The sequence below is a fragment of the Drosophila willistoni genome, chromosome 3R, assembly GCF_018902025.1.
Source record: "Drosophila willistoni isolate 14030-0811.24 chromosome 3R, UCI_dwil_1.1, whole genome shotgun sequence".
In the NCBI taxonomy this organism is placed as follows: domain Eukaryota; kingdom Metazoa; phylum Arthropoda; class Insecta; order Diptera; family Drosophilidae; genus Drosophila; species Drosophila willistoni.
In genome coordinates, this window is record NC_061086.1 from 26,565,981 (window position 1) to 26,586,813 (window position 20,833).

Consider the following 20,833-nt stretch of genomic DNA (forward strand, 5'->3'; position numbering starts at 1 on the left):
ATTGCTTTAATAAATTTATAAAAAAAAGTAAACACAAGTGATCACTTCTCTGTGTGAGGTCATTGAACAACAAGAATAATTGATTGCCATCGTTATCTTCTTGCTTGGATTATGCTGGAAAATAGTTTCAATTCCTTTGCTCATCCATTATCTCATAGTCTGGGGCAGCATTTCTAATTCAGTTCAGTCTGTGTGATCTAATTATCACTTCAGTATAACAAGTTTATCAGTTGTGACCGACAGGGCTATAAAACCCACTCATCATCATCATCATCTCCACTCCAGATCGTCTTCGTCTACTTGGCGATGTCGCACGCATCTTTTCGTGCCAATTGCCAGAGAGATACAAAAGGTTTCTTTCCAGTTTTTGTTTATTTTTTGCCCAAAATCTATTCTCCATACACAAAACAATGAAAAATCAAAGTTTTAATGACTGGAAAAAAAGCATAAAAGATTCATGGCTCATAATTCATTTGGTCTGGCGCGGCTATGGTATTAACGTGATTGCGCACTATCTTTTTTTTTCTAGCCATGGCCAAAAGGCCATTTCACACTATCGACGGTGTTTTATCGGTCGGTTTTGATTTTAACGGCCAAAATTTACCAGTTTCACTCGAAATGGCAAAACGAAATGCGGTTTTAACCTAAGGACATAGTCCAATTTGTTCTCCCTACTATTTCTTTAACCCACACTATAAATATAAAATATAAATATGAAAATCGTAAAAATTTTCTAAGCTCATTATTTGCTCATAATTTTTAGCCATTGGCCGGCAGGGCCAAACAGAAATAGTATAAAAAATAATTTTTATTTTTATTTCTTTTTTGTTTGTTGCTTTCTGATGACAAAGTGAAAGTTTTTTTCTACCGTCTTTGCGACTGCAAAACGTAACAACTAAACAAAAGCTGCGGGCCATATAGATAAATAGATATAGTTATGTATATATATATGTATATGCATGTTTATATTGTTTATATATATAGCCTAGTTTGTCGGCATGTCAAAGATCATCTCCGAAAAATGTTGTGTGTAGGTTCACAATATTTGCCACATCATGTTAAAGAAAGGCAAACAATTTGTTGAGAGCTTCATAATGAGACAAGTAGAATGGATATATGAATGTAGATTCAAGGAGTTGAAAACGTTTTTAGCATCTACTTAGGGTAACTAAAATATAAACCAGACTTAATGTTAAAGTAAGTAAAAGTTATGAGGATCTACATAATCACAAACTATTATCACAAATAATACTAAGAACATCTTAGTTCAAGGTAGATTGTAAATGGATCGACATGTCTCAAATTCAATTTAAAATACTATTCGAGAATCAAGAATATAGGAAAGAGAACCACATCTTTTAGTAATTAGACTAGAGTTTCAGTTTTTCAGTAGTTTCTTTTAAGTATTTGAGATTTTTGATTAAACGGGTGGCGATATATATTAGAATTTCATCATATTAAACATTAATACTATCCAAGAAAAGGGGTTAAAAATATTGTCGAATTTCACAAAACTTCAAGTGTTTTGAATAGATTTTTTTTACGATTGTCACTAGGTAGAAATATTGATACTCAATGCATCATATCGGCGACTAGCGCATTTATTTATAGATATAAATATTGATAAGATATTTCTGTATGCCTAGAACGGAGTTTCATTCGATTATCATGTGGTATGTTAATTGGTTTGTTGTCCTAGCACATATTTTGCACTAGATACTAATCGATATTGACTTGTTTGGCATATACATATGTCTAGATTTTTAATGCAAATCGCTTTAGTTTTCAACTTGGAAAGAATTTAGTAAATATGTATTAAGACTAGAAAATTGATATATTTCAAACAGTTTTCGTCCAAATGTGTAAATAAAAGCATTTTTCGAGCTAGTTAATTGATATGGCGATAGTAATAATGACGTAAATTCTAGTTTTAGCATTTTATATTTACATAAGAAATGTCAGTTATTTCAATGTTTTATAAATTTCACTCAATTTCCACTCCCTCTCTCTCTGTCTATTATTATTATAGTATAGTGAATCACAATAAACCTTATCGAATATCAGCTAATGTACACAATCTTTTCATACAAATACATACGTATCAGCTGGGGCAAGTTTCATGCTAAAGCAAATATTGTTTTGCCAATTGTTTTATCAGCTAAACCATTTTTCTGATAAGCCATAAAAAGTCAAAAGCATTGAATGCGCTTTTAAATTGCGTCGCCATATTTGGATCACTTAGTTTCAAATGAATGCAAAATAATGTGTGTGGTTCCAATTTAATGATGAAGTATGCGATGTACGATACATACATCCATACATAGTAGACTTATATATTATACAGGTGGGCGCAGCGCCAACAGTTTTAATGGCATCAAGTCGAGCTCCACGTTGGGGCTGGAGACTGGGGCTGGGTCTATAGATACCACAAACTGGGACTGTGGATTGTGCATGGGCCGGTTCGGTTCAATTTGGTGCTGACAAACTGCACATAATAAATATAATATGTATTTTGTATAAAATAAATCAGAGCTGAAAGTGAAACGTACCGGATGTTTGGAAGATTGACAAAACGTTTTTTTCTCTCTCTTTCTCGCTGTCCGCGCACTAAAACGAATCGTTACTGAAACTATCTATCTATCTATCGATCGATAGTTTGGATCGATGAATTGCTACGTTCATTTTATGCTCTATCTCCTTCTCATTCAGTGTGTATATATCTCTGGTTGGATGCATTGACAGATTGTTGTAAGAGCTGGGATGCATAATCGCACAATCGTGCAGTCATTGGCACATTAAAACCAACCGGGGCACGTTCAAGAGAGCAATACGAATTTTATATGTGTATACAAAGACAACTAACTCAGTCTATTTTTGTGTTGTGTTGGCTCTTCTTTTGTAAAAGTGCAATGAACAGCAAAATTAATGCGGAAAAGGGCGTGGATTGGATGAATGTATGTTTGGTTGGGACTAATGTTCGTTTCCCCATTTGTTTTTGTTTGTTTTTAGGACGGTTTTAAGGAGGGATGGGGAGGGAGCGAGCGTTCTATATAAACAAGTGGACAGCTGGCTCCAACTTATTGGACTCATTGAAATCAAAGACGTTGGCAGAATTTGCAACAGAGACGTGCAAAGTTGACAAAGTGGCCAACTTCCGGTCAACAGTAATCAATGACAGCGCCATTTGTTGCTGCGCCTCAGTAATCGCGTGACCAGCGGGCGACTCTCAAATTATTGTGCCGCCATGCTAATTAACAGAACGAGCGAACAAAAGTGTGAAAATTGTGTGAAAGTGGTGTCCGAATGGCCACGGCAACGTCGACGACGACGACGTCCAGCGATGGCGAACAATGAAATATTGACAAAAGTTAAAAGCAAAATGCAACCTCTGGTCAAGATTCGACTTACAACAAAACTCTCTATTGCTGGGGCCTTTTGGGCCCCTCGGCCATTTTCACATGAGAGACGGGGGGACGGAAGGGGGGAGAAAAATCGATTAGAAATCGTTGGCAAATGACAGCAAGAGGTGTGCCCCGTTGGCCATAATAGACAGACTGAAAGACAGTGTCGACGTTGTTGTGCGATAGCTTATAAGCTCTTCCATGACTGCCGGCAACAGGAGTTCCCCAAGGATATATATGTATATATACACATATAAATGTATATATCGCAGACAGAGGGACTGACAGCGCCCATGGGAATAACCAATTTATAAACGTTTATCATCGTCATCATCATCATAAAAAAAAAAAACAGAAAAAAATTACAGGCGAAAGTTATTGTATATAGAAAACTCTTTTCTATTAAATGAGTTTTAGTTTATTTACTGACTTCAAGCAATTCAATTTACCTACCGAAAAAAAGAAGCAAAAATGCAATTAAATACCATAAAGTAGTTAATTAATTTAATGCAAAGTGGCGTATAACGGTCGAATCGGTCCACTAACCACTAGAAACAACCAACCACTGACCATTGACCATGCACAGTGGGCAAAAAGAACTCGAGCAGCAAATACTTTTCATCGTAATCGAAAGAAATGAGAACAAACTGGTAGTTAAATATATCATTTTTCAATATTTTTCAAGAGGGCAACCATTGGAAATATGTTACAGATAAAGATTGTAATTGAGCTTGAGAATGGGTCTTTAATAAATGGCAAAAAAACATTTCTATATAACAAATTCAACACTAGAAAAGTTGTTGTTTCTTAAATTGTTTTGTCTTTGATAAGGTTGTTGCAACCTAAGCAAAGGCACTTAATTGATCTGAAGTTTATACTACAATTTTGACGCAAATTCTTGTTTAAATCGCAAAAGAAATCATTCGAAAATATTCAATAATTTGTAATGCACTGCTGAAATGCTTCTTGAAGATTGTTTTCCCATATCTTACCCCTTAGATGAATCATTTGTAATGAAAACTGACAACTTTAGCTATCAATATGAGTGAATAAAACCAAACCCACAATCGACCTACGATTAAAGCTTATATCATAGGTTTATGGCAGCACTTCCTAGTCAAACATAATTTTTTATTATGGTTAAGCAACATCTTCTTTAACTCCAGATTGAGATAAAGAGATATATTTCTTTTCGCCAGTTTAATTAACTGTCTTTGGCTGTTGTGTCGCATGGTTTTTGCCACAGTGTGTGTGTTGGCTTGACTTCTTTTGATATGTTAACCAAGTTGTTATTAAGTTTTTGGCCAGTTTCATGCTGCATAATTTATGTGCTTAATTAAATGTGTTTTTTTTTCTTCTTTCTTTTCTTCGCGGAACATTTTTTTTTCATTTATCTTGTTGCTTGGCAATTGCATAATATCAGTTGCCGTAGTGCAATGTGTTTAATGGGCTTTATAAATAATAATAATTTCATATATTTTTTTTTTTTTTACTTTTTTGGTTATAGTAGGCAATTGGTCTGGGTTTTTGGCAGTGGCAGTCGTGCATAAAGTGAGTGCAATAGGAATTATAAGAAATTAGAGCAGGAGCATGGAAAATCAGGCTAATATAATTCATAAATTATTTACATTTTAATGCCAATTGAGTTGATGGATGGAAGAATTTTTGGTTTTAAACTTTGCTTAATTTTAAAAGTTTTTGTGTTGGAAGATTCAATATTTTAACACAAAAAGCCCTAATAGGCTTTTCTTAATTATTGAAGCTTTCGCCTTTTTACATAACAATCAATAGCAATTACTTAAATATTTAAATAAACTATTAACAATTTAATTGCCGCTTGGTATCGATACGGAAATGTAAACGAATGAACTAAAGTGTTTCCAACTATAATTAACCATTCCAATTGAAAGCGGAAGTGAGCTTAAGGGATAAACCCTTATATTTGACCTTCAGTTTGCCTCATGGCAACAACAACAAACCATAATTTGTTGGTTAGCAATATTATTTTATAAATTTAGCTTAACTAAACAAAGGTGGAAGAACAAATAATTGAGACAATTACAAACAAAAAAACAAAAATAAAGTACCAGGAGGCAACCAAACAAAGAGAAGAGGAAATTTGACAGCTTAAGTTTTTTGTCAGATGTCCGACAAGAAGAAAAAGAAACAAACCAAGAAACGATTTAAGTTGCAACAGCTGTTGTTGCTTTTTGTTTTTGTTGTTGTTTCTGTTGCTGGTAGTGTGTTGCAGCAACTCCTTGTGTATTTTTGGGCACCTTTTTGTAAAGCGTCGAACAAATAATGGTTAATTTAATTACAACACTTGCGTTTCATCGCTGTTCCGTTGAGTGCTGCTGCTGCTGGTGCGACTGTGCGACGATTACCAAAGTTGCCAAGCATCAAAACGAAATAGACACAGACACAAAAAAAAAACACATTAGACAATTGCCGGCACCCAAAAATGTTGGTTGGTCTTTAAATGATTGCCACATGTGGAAAATTATGTGTTGCAAACATTGTTAAACAAAAAAATTGAGTCTCTTGGATGAAAAACATGAAAATGAAAATACGACCAACTAATGGCGCCTAAACAGTTTTTATTCCTTTTTTTTTGTTGGCGTGGCCCGAGGCAGGCAAAAGTTGCAGATGTTTAGATTTGACTGCAGGCTTTAGGCTTTTGCTATTGTACTGACACTGCACAACTTGGCCAATAGGCAAAACGCATAAAGCCTCTTGGTTGCGTCATCAGACAAGAGGCCAAACCCAAATATTCATACTCAAACATAAGTTAACATGAAACTGCATTTAAATTGAATTAAAAAATACAAAAAACAAAAAAACAATGAAATGAAATGAAATTGACTGTTCGAAAAAAAATGCTACAAGTCATGCCAAATGTGGCTGCAGCGGCTGGTTTAATTAATAAGTACTCCAAATCGTCTATAAATAAATTTTCATTAAGACCCATAATTATATATGCATTAACAGCAATGTAATTGTTGTTATGCAAATGCAGAACTAATTGAAATTTCGAAAGTTACAGGGTATTCCTTATACACTTACGCTTAACAATAATTTAGTTTATATAAACCTATTCTTGCTGCCATGCATAACCCAAGAGAAATATACTAAAATCCGTAACAGAAGCAAAAAGTGAAGCGAATTCTAACAATTTAATGGTCTAATTTGTTGCCTCGCCATTTTGGTTATCCTGTAAAATGCCTTCTAATGACAGAATGAAAATTTATTTAAGTGAATTAATAATTCTTAATAAAGAGAAATGTTTGCAGAGGGCAAATCTTTGCCAGTTCGATTGCAACTTTGATATGACTGAGAAAGGTAAAAACAGAAACAAATTTAGCTCCAAAAGGGCTTATCGAATTTTGTTTGCTCCAAGATCAAACTTAAGTTTTAGTTGCTTCAATCTAAATATATCACACAATTTGCATATACCCAGTTTAAAATATGTACAAGGTATTCGTGTATGCATACAAAACACAGTTAAATGGGTAAAGCGCAGTGAAAACAACGTGTTTGTTAGTTGAGGCGTTGCAATCGCAGTGCCACGTTATGTTACGTTACGTATACGCCACCCTGCCCCAACATGCCAAGTGAAAAGAAAATAAAGAAAGAAAAAGACATGAAATGAGGGGATGCGAACCAAAAATCGATCAAACAAACAAGTATGCCGCCAGGTCATACAAGAAACTTGATGGGTAAAACAACAAAAACAACAACAGAAAAACAATGAAAATAGAAATAATCATAAAAAATATATATTTATGTCGCTAAGTACATAGCTACAGTTAAATGTGGCTTTTGGGTAAGCATTTATTTATGGTTTGTCATTGTTTTAACAAGTGCCGCAGCGGTACATTTAATTGCCAAGTGTGAGTGTACACACACACACACGCACAGTCTTACAGGGATGCAAGGGAAACTCTTTGCTCTTTAATTGATTTCTACCTTCACCCTAAATCGATTGTTTTAGCTGTTGGTTGTTTGCATGTCTTTCTGTAATAAGAGGAAGGCAAAAAATTTCCATTGCGTTGGTTGGTGCAATCTATAACTGGTCGATTTCTAATCCTCTCTAACAGCTGTGACAAGCCCAGAATTTTGTTTTTCTGCTTTTTTGTTTTTTGCTGGCTAGTGTATAGGCCTCAAGTGGTGGGCAGCTTAATTGAGCGGCTCAAGTTGCTCTTCTCCATTGCTCTGCTGTCTGCTGTCAAGAGTAGATGTTGGCGATGACGACGACGACGACGATGACGACGATGATGATGATCAACCCAATTGCCGGCAAGCAATAAAACTTGAAGATTCAGCAATGCGTGGCTGCCACGCAGAGCCTAGCAATGACAGTTTCGCCCACGACAATCATCATTGGATGATAATAACGCTGAGGCACGATGGTTCGTTAGACTAGACTCTGCAGCAGCTCCTCTGATGATAGGAAGGCGCAGCTTTTCAAAAAGATACAACGCCTCGCTGCTTGAGTGGCACAAAAAACACTTGTGTCGTGAAAATTTACATACGCGAGTTGATGTGAAAAGTATCTGGATATATAATAATACAATGCCAACTTTTATATGATGGATGTATGTATGTATGTATACCTAAGGTAACAACTTTGCCTTTTTGGTAATTAGTGGACAGAGACAGACCGTCACTCGAATCAAGTGGGCCAAAGGCCAACTTTATAAGTTAATTGCAAGCAATGAGAAATTTACAAATCAAATATGGGCAAAGCTCTCAAAACAGATGACAGAGTAAGTCGCATCGTATCGCTCGGCATTGAGTATCTACTCTTTTTCATTTTTTCTGACAGTCGCGACTTTTCAATTGTTTGGTTTCAATTTCGTGGTTGACAATGGATTTTGCTATATAATTACATGATCTTCAATGTGACTTGGCTGGGGCTGTCACTTCCCAGGCTTAGTAGTGAGTAGTGAGTTCGCCACGCTTCAAAGGCAAGTCGGTCAAAAAATAAGAGTATTTAATAGAGTAGGAAACAAAACAGTGAAAAGTGCATATACAAAAATTATGCAATGCCACTGAATGAATGAATATTGTGATGACTTTTGCTTCCTGCACTGTGTCCTCTCTACCCATCTCTCTCTCTCTCTCTCTCTACCTCTCAATCTCTCTTTGGCAGTGTTAATTAGTTATTAAATAATGAAATGACCCAACAGTAGCAGCAGCAGCAGCAGCAGCAGCATCGCCACGGTCAGCAGTTATAGATAGATATTGAGTGAATGTGGGCCAATTTTTATGCTTCATTTGCAATGATTTTTACCATTAAGCTGACCAACTTAGCATGCAATCACCTCTTTTTTTTTACAGAGAGAATCTAATGGTGGCAACCCAGTTGCCTGCTTTTGTCTACCAATCGTATCGAGTATATATGTATCTATATATAAATAACCATTTGTTTGTTTGATCAATAGGCAAAAAAGCCGACTCAGACTCTACTCTGGCTTGGCTGCAAGTCAACAATTTATGTTTATTGCATGTGAAAGTATTTTTTCGTTCGTTATTGAGAAGCATTCTCATTTATTCTCGTTTAGTGAAAGCTTTTTGCTTCAAGTTGACAAACAAATCGACTCACACGAATCGAACTACTTTTACTTCATTCATGATCATGGGTCGAAGCACTACTACTAGATGGGACGAGATGGGAAGGGGGTGGGGGGCATGCCAACAACCAACATGATTGTCACAAATTGTTGCATCGATTGTATATTGCACTTTTGCTACAATTTTCTCTGCGGGTCGTCGCCAGAGGTTTGATCAGCGGGCGATCGTCTCTTGCCGCTCTGCAATTCATCAATCATAATTTGTATGTCATTCACTAATCGTTTGGGGGCTTTGCTCCTGAACTCCAATGATTGCTTCACCATTGACGACGATGATGATGATAGATAAAGTACACACACACTCACTCAAATGGCCCAGTGAGTTTTATGTTTTGAGAGTTAATTAGTTAGACTGCAGTTGGTTCGGCCCTTAAGTCTTGGGTAAAAGTGCAACAGACAATCGCCTACAGCTAATGAACCAAAATTTTTAACCATAAGCCATTTTAACGACTTTTAAACACCCTGGAAATAGAGGTGAAGGAATAAATATGACATCTATAAAGAGGATCTAATTTTATTTGAAACTGAAAACTTTTGGATGGCTTTCCTGTTTTTTCAACATAAGAATTGAGACTTGGACTTTAATCAAAAACTTACATACCAATCAAGTTCTCATTTCAAGACATATAGTTTAAGAATTTAGCACAGAGACCATTTTTACATTTTTTCTTGGAGAATAAGTAGGCTCATTACTTAGTGTTTTAGTTTAATAAAAATTGGTAAACTATTGCAGATAAGATAAAATTGGCATTCTTATACTAAAAATTTCCTTACCTTTCTCTTTTTACAGAATGAAGGTTTCGAACTACCCGCAACGCATGGCCTCAGTAAAACGGACGGTAGCTGCATCAGTCACGGCCATAGGCAGAGCAACGGCAGCGCAAAGATCCATAGTACTAATTTACGGACCACAGAATTGGCCATGGAGTGCCTGCCATTGAGCAGCAGTGGTGCTCATCCGCATCTAATGGCCAACAGCAGTGTCAGCAATGGTGCGGGCGCGGCGGGGGCATTAGTGTCAGCTGCCTCGCCCACAACAACTGTTGTGGTAGGCGCCGCATATCCACATCATTTGCATCATCATCATCATATGAGCCATCATGTGCCGTACAGCCAAAGCTATGGCAGTCACATGGCTAACACTAACCATTCACATCACATACACAGCGAACAGACCAAATCGCTGCAGGAGCTACAGCATGAGGTTGGTGCCCTGCTGGAGTTCCGGGATCTGGTCATTGAAACATTTCCCGATCTCAAGCATAAAATGGCATCTATGTCTGGCACACCAACGACACCCACATCCTCGGTGGGTGTCATTATGGGCGGTAGTCACTCGGTGGGCGCTGGTGGCATCGGCGGCGGCGGCGGTGGAAATATTTCTGCCAATGGCGGCGGCGGCTCATCCTCATTAGCAACACGTCGTGAATGGGAACCGGGTATACGCATGAAACGTAAACTTTCGCACAAAGATCCGTCCACAACGTCTGTGGCAGCTGCTGCTGGGGCGACATCCTCCTCCGGTAATGAACCGTCGTCGTCCTCATCGCTGACTCGCAGTCGCAGCAACTCGCACAGCGGCAAAAAAGAGCCAAAGAGCGGAGAGAATAATAATGGCAGTGTTGTCCAGGACTCTGGCTTCTCAACGGAGACCAGTTCTTCCAAGGATGGACACAGTGCCTCCTCTACCAATGGTGCTATAACGGTAAATCCAATGATTTTGCTCTCCATTATTGGTAACCCAATTCAAATGAATTTGTTCTTTCTACAGGTGGCCCTAGCATCAAATCGTTTGAGCTGTGCAGAATCTGATGATGAGCTTCTAAACCTGCTAGATGTCATACACCGTAAATCAAATCGCTTACGCGATGAAGTGGAACACCTACAGAGCAAGGAGGGGAAGATTGCTGCCGGCGGTGATGGAGGAATGACTCCACAGCAATTCCGGGAGCAAGTGGAGCGCTTAAATCGTGAGGATATTAAACAATTACGTAAAGAGCGCGACAAATTGCTGGATAAGTTGGCGGAAATGGAAGCGGAGACGCTAACTGGTCGCATTAAGGCAGCCAAAATGAACGATCAGGTGGAGGAACTGATAAGCGTGAAAAAGGATCTCGAAGAGCAGCTAAAGCTGGCCATGGCTCAGAAATTAGAGTTGAGTTCGCGTGTGCAGCAATTGCAGCAACAGCAGCAAAGCAAAAGCTCATCCAGGTAAGAGACTTTGGAATATTTCTAATTAATTTCTTACTAAGATCTTTCTTTATTAATCCCTATTTTAGTGTCAGCCAATCGGACTATTCCAGTCAACGCAACTTTTTATCCTCAGCGACGACTGTTTTATCCAATGGCAGTCGATCTAGTTATCAGAATACATTCCAGCCGGTCGTCGTTCATGATCAGCCATCTCAGGATGCATTCCATCAAAGCGCAGTCAGTGATACAACAACAACAACAGCAGCAGCAGCAGCAACATCAACGAGGAAACAGCCACTTGGCCGACTGGACGGCATTGTGAGTACGCCAGGGGCGCGCAATACCAAATGTCGAGTAACAGACTCAAAACGCTTCTCGGCCATTCTGCTGGAGACGAATGTTCTGGAACTGCAACGCCATCTACTCACACTGACCGTACAGAATCAGGTGTTGGCCCAAAAGCTAGATACGTCCAGCAAGTCCAAGACAATGCTGGCGAAACAGCTGAATAAAAATCAGGAGGATTACGAGCATATGCGCTATCAGTTGGAGGAAAAGACCATTGAACTGGAGGGCACCAAAGCCCAATTGCGGCTGGTCGAATCGCGTTTGCATGGCAGCAATAGTACGACGAATTCATATTTAAATTCCTCTCAGCATGATTACGAAACGAATCGTTCCTCCGCCTCAACAACACTGATGCTCAGTAGACGAGGTGTGCCCGATTCAGTGGACTCCACATCGACAGCCATGCCAGCACCAACAGTCACGCAAATAAGCACGCCCAGCATGAAGGCCATGGTGCCTCTGGCCATGGAGGAGTTGCAACAGCACAGCAGCAGCACGGAGTCGGCCCACGAGCATGAGGCAACGCCAAAGGGACAGAGTACACCGAACACAACACTCTCGAAGACCATAATCCAGGCCAATCCCCTGGGCACTAGCACGCCCAGTAGTATTGCGGCCCGTGTCATGAGCACCAGTGTGGGTGGAGTCAGTCCCTTTGAACAGACGCCAACATCACGTCAGAATGCTTTCCGTAAATTTGGTTCGGCCAGTAAACCTAGCAAAATTCCGCTGCCGGGCAGCAAAGCGGCCGCCTACTTTGCCGGCAAACCGCCAACGGGTAGGCCATCGACAGCCGGAAGATCGCCCCCATCGGTGCACAATTCAAGTGGCACCTCGTATGGCAGCAAGTCCTCGCTTAGCCGGAGCACTGGCAATTTGCAGAGTTTGCGACGAGCTGATTCCGCTTCGAATCATTCGTTGAGCACCAATACCAGTCGCAGTTCCACATCATCCTCCATACCATTGGCCACCACACCCTATTCATCTGGTTCGACTGGCAATCGCAGCCAGAATGTAACGAATCCGTCCCCGCGTGTGCTTCAAAACTCACCGTTGCCCAAGCTAAAGCGTGAAACGCTTAGCTCCAGAGTGCGTCACTTGGACTCATTGTCACGTTCGCAGCAGTCGCCATCGGAGAGCGGTAAAAACCATCATCACCATAATAATAGCTCCTCCTCAGCATCCTCCATAGCAGCCCAGTTGAGCTCTACGCTGCGCAAGGATCTCCAGCTTAACTCAACGGGAACGCCGACCTATCATCATCAGCATCAGCATAGAGCACGCAGTGGTCAGCGTTCACCGGCCATCATGGGGTCCACCAACTTAACAGCGGGCAGTGAGCGGGCCCCATTGGGTATATCTCGACGTTTGAGCAGTGCCTCTGTGGGATCGGCAAGTAGATTGAATCGAGATGGTGAAGCTAATCTAATTACGACCACGCCCACATCCAGCTATGGTGGCGACAGTGATAGTGGCAAGGTACGCACTCTTAAATCAACATTATTGGGTTGGTTTAAATGAGTTAATAATAATATAATTACCATGATAATAATAATTATTATAATAATAATATTACTACTACTGATATTATCGATACAACAAGAACAACAACACGTACACACATTTATATACATATATAAACAAAAAAAAAACATTAATTATCTACTGATAACAGAAATATACATTTGCCTATGCCTTCGATAACGTTTACGATATACCAACAAAAACAACAACCATCAGAATCATCATTTTCGATACTACAGAAACAACAGCTACAATAAAAACAACAGCAACAAACAAACAAAAAAATCGGTTAAAAATCTAAAGAGAAAAGAAAACCGATCTATACATAAAACATATATACATTTATTATAACGCATATTTATTTATACATACATTGTACAATTAACTAACCGCCCCCTCTCAGCATACACATACATACAAAACTACATATATATACAATATATATATATATCGATATCTATTTAAACATCTATGTATCCCATTTACATCTAATTAATGATTGTGTGTAATCATCATCGTTGTCCTCCTTTTGCCCCCCTCGTTCACATCATCATAAACCGAAAATGTCATTTGTTTGTTTCTAATATTTGGCTTGAAGGCCCACAAAAATCAAGTGAAATTGCCGCCTCGTTTATTCTCAGAAGATAAAACGGTAAAAATATCTATTTACATTTTTTTGCCTAACTTTCACTCAACCTGAAAATTTTAATGGAAAAAATGTTTAATTGTATACTCTTGTATTTAATTTTTTGTTATTCAACAGAAAAAAAGAGAAATAATGTTGAGAAGTAATTATTGTCGATTTAGTTTTACTTTTGAAAAGTATCCGCCAGCCTATATATGCCTTATATATACATATAATTCCAGCTATTTATGAATGGTGCCTAACCTCCTGCTCCTTTTATCCTTCCTATCCACAAATTAGCTCTCACTGCCTAGCCCAAAAAGCCGCCTTAGGTGCTCAGACACCGCGTTTAAATCAATTAGCCAATTGCCAATGCAATGCCAGCACATGCAGCAGAGTCACCACAGTTAAAGCCAATAATATAATTTCACCTATTGCATATTTTTTGCATGTACATCAAATAACATTTATTTCATTAGCATGTCTCATTAAAATGATGATTATGGATGATGATGATGATGGGAGTCTGACTAAGAAGAGATGATTACGTCAGACAGTTTCTCGAAAGTGTTTAAAATTTAAACAAAATTTATCTACATATTATAATTATTAGTTTGCGTGTATTATTTGATACTAATTATTTTTGTATTTTTTTAAAATTAAGTTTATTTTGATAAAAAAAAATTATCAGTTATTACTACTCTTACCACCTAAATGGGTATAATTTATTTAATTTTTGTATAAAAACAAGCAGAGAGAAAAACCCATGCATCTAAATGTGTATAGAAATATAAAAACAAATTTAGTATATAGCATAAAATTTGGATTTGTTTTGTGAAATTTATGCTTTCAAAAAAGTAAAAAACAAGAAACTTGCCCCAAGTTAAATCGCAAAAAAAAGGCTTGCCAAAATCATATCATTACTTTGGTATCATTCGATTGATCATTAAAAGAATTCTACATAGACCACAACTAACCCCATAGAGGAAACACTTGGAAACACACACATGTACACACTCACACACATACACAGATACATTCATTTCATGGCTTATTGAAAACTACATCAAGTATATCTATATGTAGAATAATTTTTGTTGTACCTAATGCTGTAATTTCTTTTTAATTTTAACTTTTCGTTTTTTTTTTCTTTCTGCCCTTCCACTATGTAACTATGTCCAAAAAAAAAAAACTACTGTCTATATATATATATATATCATATATACTGTCTGTTGTTATAACTTACATGTGTACACCTCCTCGTATTTTATATATATCCAAAAACTACTACTGACCGTACCAATCAAAAACCAAAAAAAAAAAAACAATATATCCCTCGATCCACATCCATTCAACAATCAACCAACAATCAACAAACAGCCTATCCAAAAATGTAACTAAAACCATAATGATGGACAAACACATACATTTCCAATCAAAGTATATATATATATAAACGTATCTAAGCTGTGGATCTGGTGTGGAATAACAAACAACAACAACAACAACATCAACAACAACAACTGGTGGTTACCCTACATATCTATATGGATTTTTTAATGGTGGTGTATATTGAATTGATAAATTGAAAAATTTGATGTGTGTGTGTTTTTGGTGGAGAGAAACAAGCAAATTAAATGCTGCATGCCAAAAGAGAAATAGAAATGCTAACATAATATATACTATACAAACATATATGCGCCTGGAGTTATGGGTAAAGGACAGCAGCAGGAGCAGCAGCTAAATGAGGAGCCGATAAATGCGTCCAGCCCAGCCATCGCCCAGTTCATCTCCTCCTCGGCACAGCTCAGCTAAGCTCAGAACGAAGCTGCTACTCCGAGTCTTTCTGTTCTCAATATTTATATATGTGTACATATATATATCTATATATGTAACAAAGTTTACACAATTTGCCGCAATTTGTTTTTACGCGTAAGTCTCTTTATTTGTTTCGTTGTTGAACACATTTTTTTTGTTTTGATTACATTAAGCTTTCCAAAGACAAACTGTCCACTTCTTACAGAACCAAAACACCCCACTGCTTCATTTTTATTTTTTTCCCCCCTCTCACTTAATCTTATAAAACGTGTATTGATGGCTTTGATTTATATATTTGCTTTTGTTGTAGTTTATATAGTGTGTAGAATCTAGATTACCTCATCCAAACAACCAACCAACCACCCACCTACCCCTTCAAAGCAAATGGGTTGCACCTAAAACCAAAAAAAGAAAATAAATACGTAAGCATCTCTGTGAAACACCGAGAGACAGAGAAAACCTGATATCGGTTCAGATTGTACATATATATGACTTGCATTCGTAATAACAAAAAATATATGCGAATTTATACCCAAAGGTTGAGGTTCTCCAATTAAATCCCGCTCTTTGCCTAATACCAAAAATACATTTTATGTTTCTTCTAACATTCTATTTATTTTATTTCTTTAAATTTCTTTTTGTTATTGTTCTATGTTCTCTCTCATTTTCATGTTTTTTGTGTGCACTTTGAAATCCTAAGAAACAAATCTTTTAATATATATATATATTGTATTACCTTTACTTTTTCTTTGCTCCACCCATTGGATGATGCACAGAATTTGAGCAACTCGATGAATAAGCCAAATTTTCGCTTTAATAACAACAATTGGCAAACCTTATGGCATAGGGAACTGGAGCCGCCACAAGAGATATCAGAGGAGACAGCCTACGATTCGTATTACACACAATTCACAGAAGGAGGAACACAGAGTCACGATTCCTCAATGGATCTGGGCAGTGATAATCTTCTGGTGACCTTTGATTATGGTTATAGTGATTCGATTGATGCTAGACAAGCAGCTTATGTTGAACCTGTTGTCGGTGATGATCTGGGCGATGGCAATGGCGATAATAATGATGATGCAGATGGTGCAATTTGGTTTGGCACTCCACCAAATGATGCCAAACCATTTGAGGTGCATCATGTGCAGCATAAGGTATTCGATGCAAGTCTTCAATCCATGATATCGTATGATGTAGATGATTTCGAGGATGAACTATCAGAAAACGAGCAAGATCAAGATGAAGATGAAGAAGTTTTCTATGATAGCATTGAATGTTGATCCAAATTATTTGTTATTAACCATTAGATAGCAGTTGGGCTAGGGACTGGCAGGCAGGCAGGCTCTTTGTTTATTATTTTTATTTGATAGTTATCATAATTTAACTAGTCTATGCAATCGAGATATAATGTGAATCTATTGATTTTTAAGTGGTAGTCTATATATATTTTGTATATTATGTCTTTATTGTATGTATTGTATGTGTAAACACACACACACACACATCTTATATATTGCGTAAAACTTTCAATACATAAATTATAATGTAGTTGTGGAATTTGTGACTGAATCTAATTTGATGAACATAATTGTCAAATGTCTCTGCTAAATAGAATTCAGGGCTTTAGTCTTATGATGGTTTCTTCTTCTAATTACTACTACTACTACTGCAAAAAACTTTAAACTACTGCTATTTATTATGTAATTACAACAATTTTTCTACTATATTTAACTATGTATATGCAGCATTCGTATGTAAAAGTCTTAAGTTAGTTATTATGCACTCTATAATTATATTATTTTTGCTTGTTTACTCAAATCCAATTTAATTGCTAAGTAGTTTAGTTGTTAAAACAAAAATAACATTGTGTGCATGTAATGTGTGTATGTTTATGTATATGTACAGATCGTTTAAATATATATATATAGCATCCTACCTATATTATATATGGACTTAAGCCAGCAAAAACCTAGCAAGCAAGCAAGCAAATGTAATAATTTTATGTGTACTCTTTCGTGTAAGGATTTATCTATCATGTTATCAAAAGAAAAAGCGTTTACTACATTTATAAAACAAAAAAAAAAAAAAGAAAAACAAAACAAAAAAAACACAAGTAGAAAGTGTGAATGAAAGTAATAATTAACAATTATGATTCATTTAAATATATATTATATATAAAGCAAATATATTCAAAACAAAAGGCAAACAACCTGTAGACATATGTATATCCCATATATAAACACAGCAAATTGTAACTGAAGCAAAATCTATATATAAAAAAAAACGACAAAAAAACACAAAACAAAAACAACAAAAAAAAAGAAACACTAAAATAAAATAAATTAATAAAAAAATTTAAATCAAGTCACAATTTGTTATTCTTTACTGGACAAAATCAATTGCCAATAAATTTAAATCAATTGCAAACTCTTTAAAGTTCATCTAACTATGTTACTACAGTTTGGGGCAGATGAATAAGTACGCCTTACCTATGTTTGATGAGAACTTTGTTTCTACTTTGGCAAACTGCATCAAGTTTTGTTTTTTTTGTGTAGTAAAGAGTTGGATTGAGAATAAAAGAAAGATAATTTGATTAGTCTTATGAAAATGAAACAGGTTTCTCATGTTATTAGATACACTTTCGAAAATTCTGAATGTTAAAACAAAACAATTATCTATTACTGAATAATAGAGAGAGAGAGAGAGAATTAGAATCATTTGAATTTATCTTGACCTCAACTTGTTTTGCTATTAAATTGTTCATATTTAATAGATTTCTTTTATATAAAAAATAATCCTCGTGCCGTTATGACTGCAAAAAGTTTTTTGAATCTTGGTTTTTTGGCAGTTTATTCCATAAAAATGTTGGTAGAGTAGGGGAAAAATTATTGTCACAAAGCACGGTGCGCCTATTAGGTTGGCAAGCGCTGTAAGAGATAAACCTACAAACTTTTTCTCTCTTACACATTTCTCTTTCTCTTTATGAAATGTGAAATTTCTCTACATCTCTCTCCCTCTCACTCTCTCTGAATAATTGACTAACAAATGTTGTGTACCCCAACCAGTTGTCATTGTGCACTCCAAGCCGCCAGAACATAAACGGCGAACGGGTTGCCGTTCAGTCAACTATTTAGTACCATAAAAAACACACATTTGGATCAATTTAAGCGATTACTCGTGTTTTGCGTGTAACAAATATGTGCTTATCAGATTATTGCTAAGGGTGGCCAACATGGATTTTGAGGAAATTCTAGCCAAATGCGGCAATAGTAGTCGTTATCAGTTTCTCATATTGGCGCTCTATGGCTACCTCATGGTGGTCATATCCATGCATTACTTCTCACAGAATGTGATTAGTTTTGTGCCCGATCATTGGTGCTATCATGAGGAGCTGGTGAATCGTTCGTTTGCCGAGATTGAAGCCATATACTCACAATTCAAGAATCCTTCGTGCACCCGACTGGATGTCATCGATTTGGCTAGTGGCAATGTGACCGTGAGTGATAAACGTTGCGATCGCTGGATATATCATTATGATTTTGGCTATAAGAGCATGAATACTGAGGTAAGATCTTAATCTAATGTTTGTTAATAAGTTTGATTATCTTGTATTTTCTCTCTCTACAGCTTAATTGGGTCTGTGATGAGGCCTACAAGGCGCGTGTGGGTCAATCATTGTTCTTTGTGGGCTCTGTGTGTGGCACTTTGGTCTTCGGTTTACTAGGCGATCGCATTGGACGCATTAAGGCTTTGATTTTGGCCAATTGGTGTGGTTTCTTGGGCGATTTCTCCACTATATTTACTCAAAATCTAACTTCGTTCTCGATTTGCCGTTTTGTGTCTGGCCTGGCAGCCGATGCCAACTCGTATCTCATGTATATATTGAGTAAGTATGGATCTATAGACTTTTTAGTTCTCCATATTGAGAATGTACATCTGTTTTTTTTAATTATAGTTCTCGAATACGTTTCGCCTTCGCTGCGCAATGTTGGCCTTAATACTGTCTTGGGTCTGTTTTATTGTCTGGGCTTGATTGGCGCTTCTTGGCTGGCTGTTTGGGTTGGCCATTGGCGCATTTTCTTGGCCTGCTCCTCGTTGCCGCTTCTTCTGGTGACACTTTTCTATTTCCTGGTGCAGGAGAGTGCCCAATGGCTGGTCACACGCAACGATATTGACGGAGCCATCATGAGACTGCAACGTGTGGCGGTCATTAATCGTCGGCAAGTCAGTGATGATGACTTTAAAGCGTTTCGCAGCTATTGTGAGCAACATTATCGACAGGATGTCAAAGAGGACGAGAGCTCTAAGCAAACTAAGTTGCTTGACATGCTGAAAACGATACGCATGCGCAGTACTGCCATCAAATTGTTGCTGATTTTGTAAGCATTCCAAAAAAAAACACACAAAGTGAAAATATTTCATATTTAACATCTCAATTCATAGCATTATCATTACGCCGTGTTATAATACCATAGCCCGTAATGTGGAGGGCCTGGTCATATCACCCTTTATTATGTTCTCATTGAATGCCCTGATGTTGCCGCCTTCGGGTTATCTTCAGGGACTACTTCAAGATCGAATTGGACGCAAGGCCACTGCAGTCAGTTGGATGACATTCACTGGATTGTTTGCCGCTGCTGCGGGCTATGTGATATCACTGGGAAAAGATCAGAATGTTATCTTACTGGTGGGCCTAACGCTAGCTGCACGTTTCGGAGTCTCCATTGCCGATGGGGCAAGTTCTCAATTCTCCACCGAGCTGATTCCAACATGTGTGCGTGGACGTGGCGTTGCTGTGGCTCATGTTGCCGGCTTTGCGGCTTCATTTCTCTCACCATATATTATCCATTTGGGCACTTACTTTAAGCCAGCACCTTCCATCATATTGGGCTTGCTCTTTCTAACGGGAGCGTATGTGTGTCTTCTATTGCCCGAAACACGTAACAGAAAACTGCCCATGTCACTGGCCGAGGGTGAAGAATTTGGCAAGGGGGAAGAAATTTTTGACTTTCTTCACAATTTGCGTAAGAAACGAGCTGCTAAAACAAAACCATTGGAGGAAGACACCTTAATGCCAAAGCAGCCAACTCAGAACTAAATCGAAAACGAAACGAAAAATATTTGTTAAAATCAAATAACACTGTGTGACAAAGTTTTTGATTCCAACATTTTTCTCTTGAGAAGAACCATGATAAAATATATTAAATCTTCATTTTTAGTTCAAACTTGAAGTCAAATGTATTACTTAATCAAAACTAAAGAATTAAGACTAGTTAAATGAAGAATAG

General features: G+C 37.4%; 2 protein-coding genes across 4 annotated transcripts in view; both read left to right on the forward strand.

Annotated features, from left to right (window-relative positions):
- Positions 1 to 17,093, forward strand: part of LOC6647218 — a 54,664-nt gene extending 37,571 nt beyond the window's left edge. The window contains exons 2-5 of one of the 3 annotated variants that reach the window (XM_015177352.3): positions 9,825 to 10,739; positions 10,806 to 11,245; positions 11,314 to 13,054; positions 16,319 to 17,093. In XM_015177352.3, coding sequence (XP_015032838.2) covers positions 9,825 to 10,739; positions 10,806 to 11,245; positions 11,314 to 13,054; positions 16,319 to 16,825 — 3,603 coding nt within the window. In that variant the 3' untranslated portion in view covers positions 16,826 to 17,093. Of the gene's footprint in view, positions 1 to 9,824; positions 10,740 to 10,805; positions 11,246 to 11,313; positions 13,383 to 15,104; positions 15,363 to 16,318 lie in introns of those variants that run through there. The other 2 variants (XM_047013713.1, XM_002069721.4) reach the window with 2 other exon arrangements.
- Positions 17,094 to 18,625: 1,532 nt separating this feature from the next.
- On the forward strand, positions 18,626 to 20,828 carry LOC6647259 (organic cation transporter protein). The gene is made up of 4 exons (XM_002069719.3): positions 18,626 to 19,110; positions 19,173 to 19,431; positions 19,501 to 19,924; positions 19,989 to 20,828. Exons 1-4 carry the CDS (start codon positions 18,778 to 18,780, stop codon positions 20,641 to 20,643), a joined length of 1,671 nt encoding a protein of 556 aa, XP_002069755.1. The 5' UTR covers positions 18,626 to 18,777; the 3' UTR covers positions 20,644 to 20,828.
- The last annotated feature ends 5 nt before the right edge of the window (positions 20,829 to 20,833 follow it).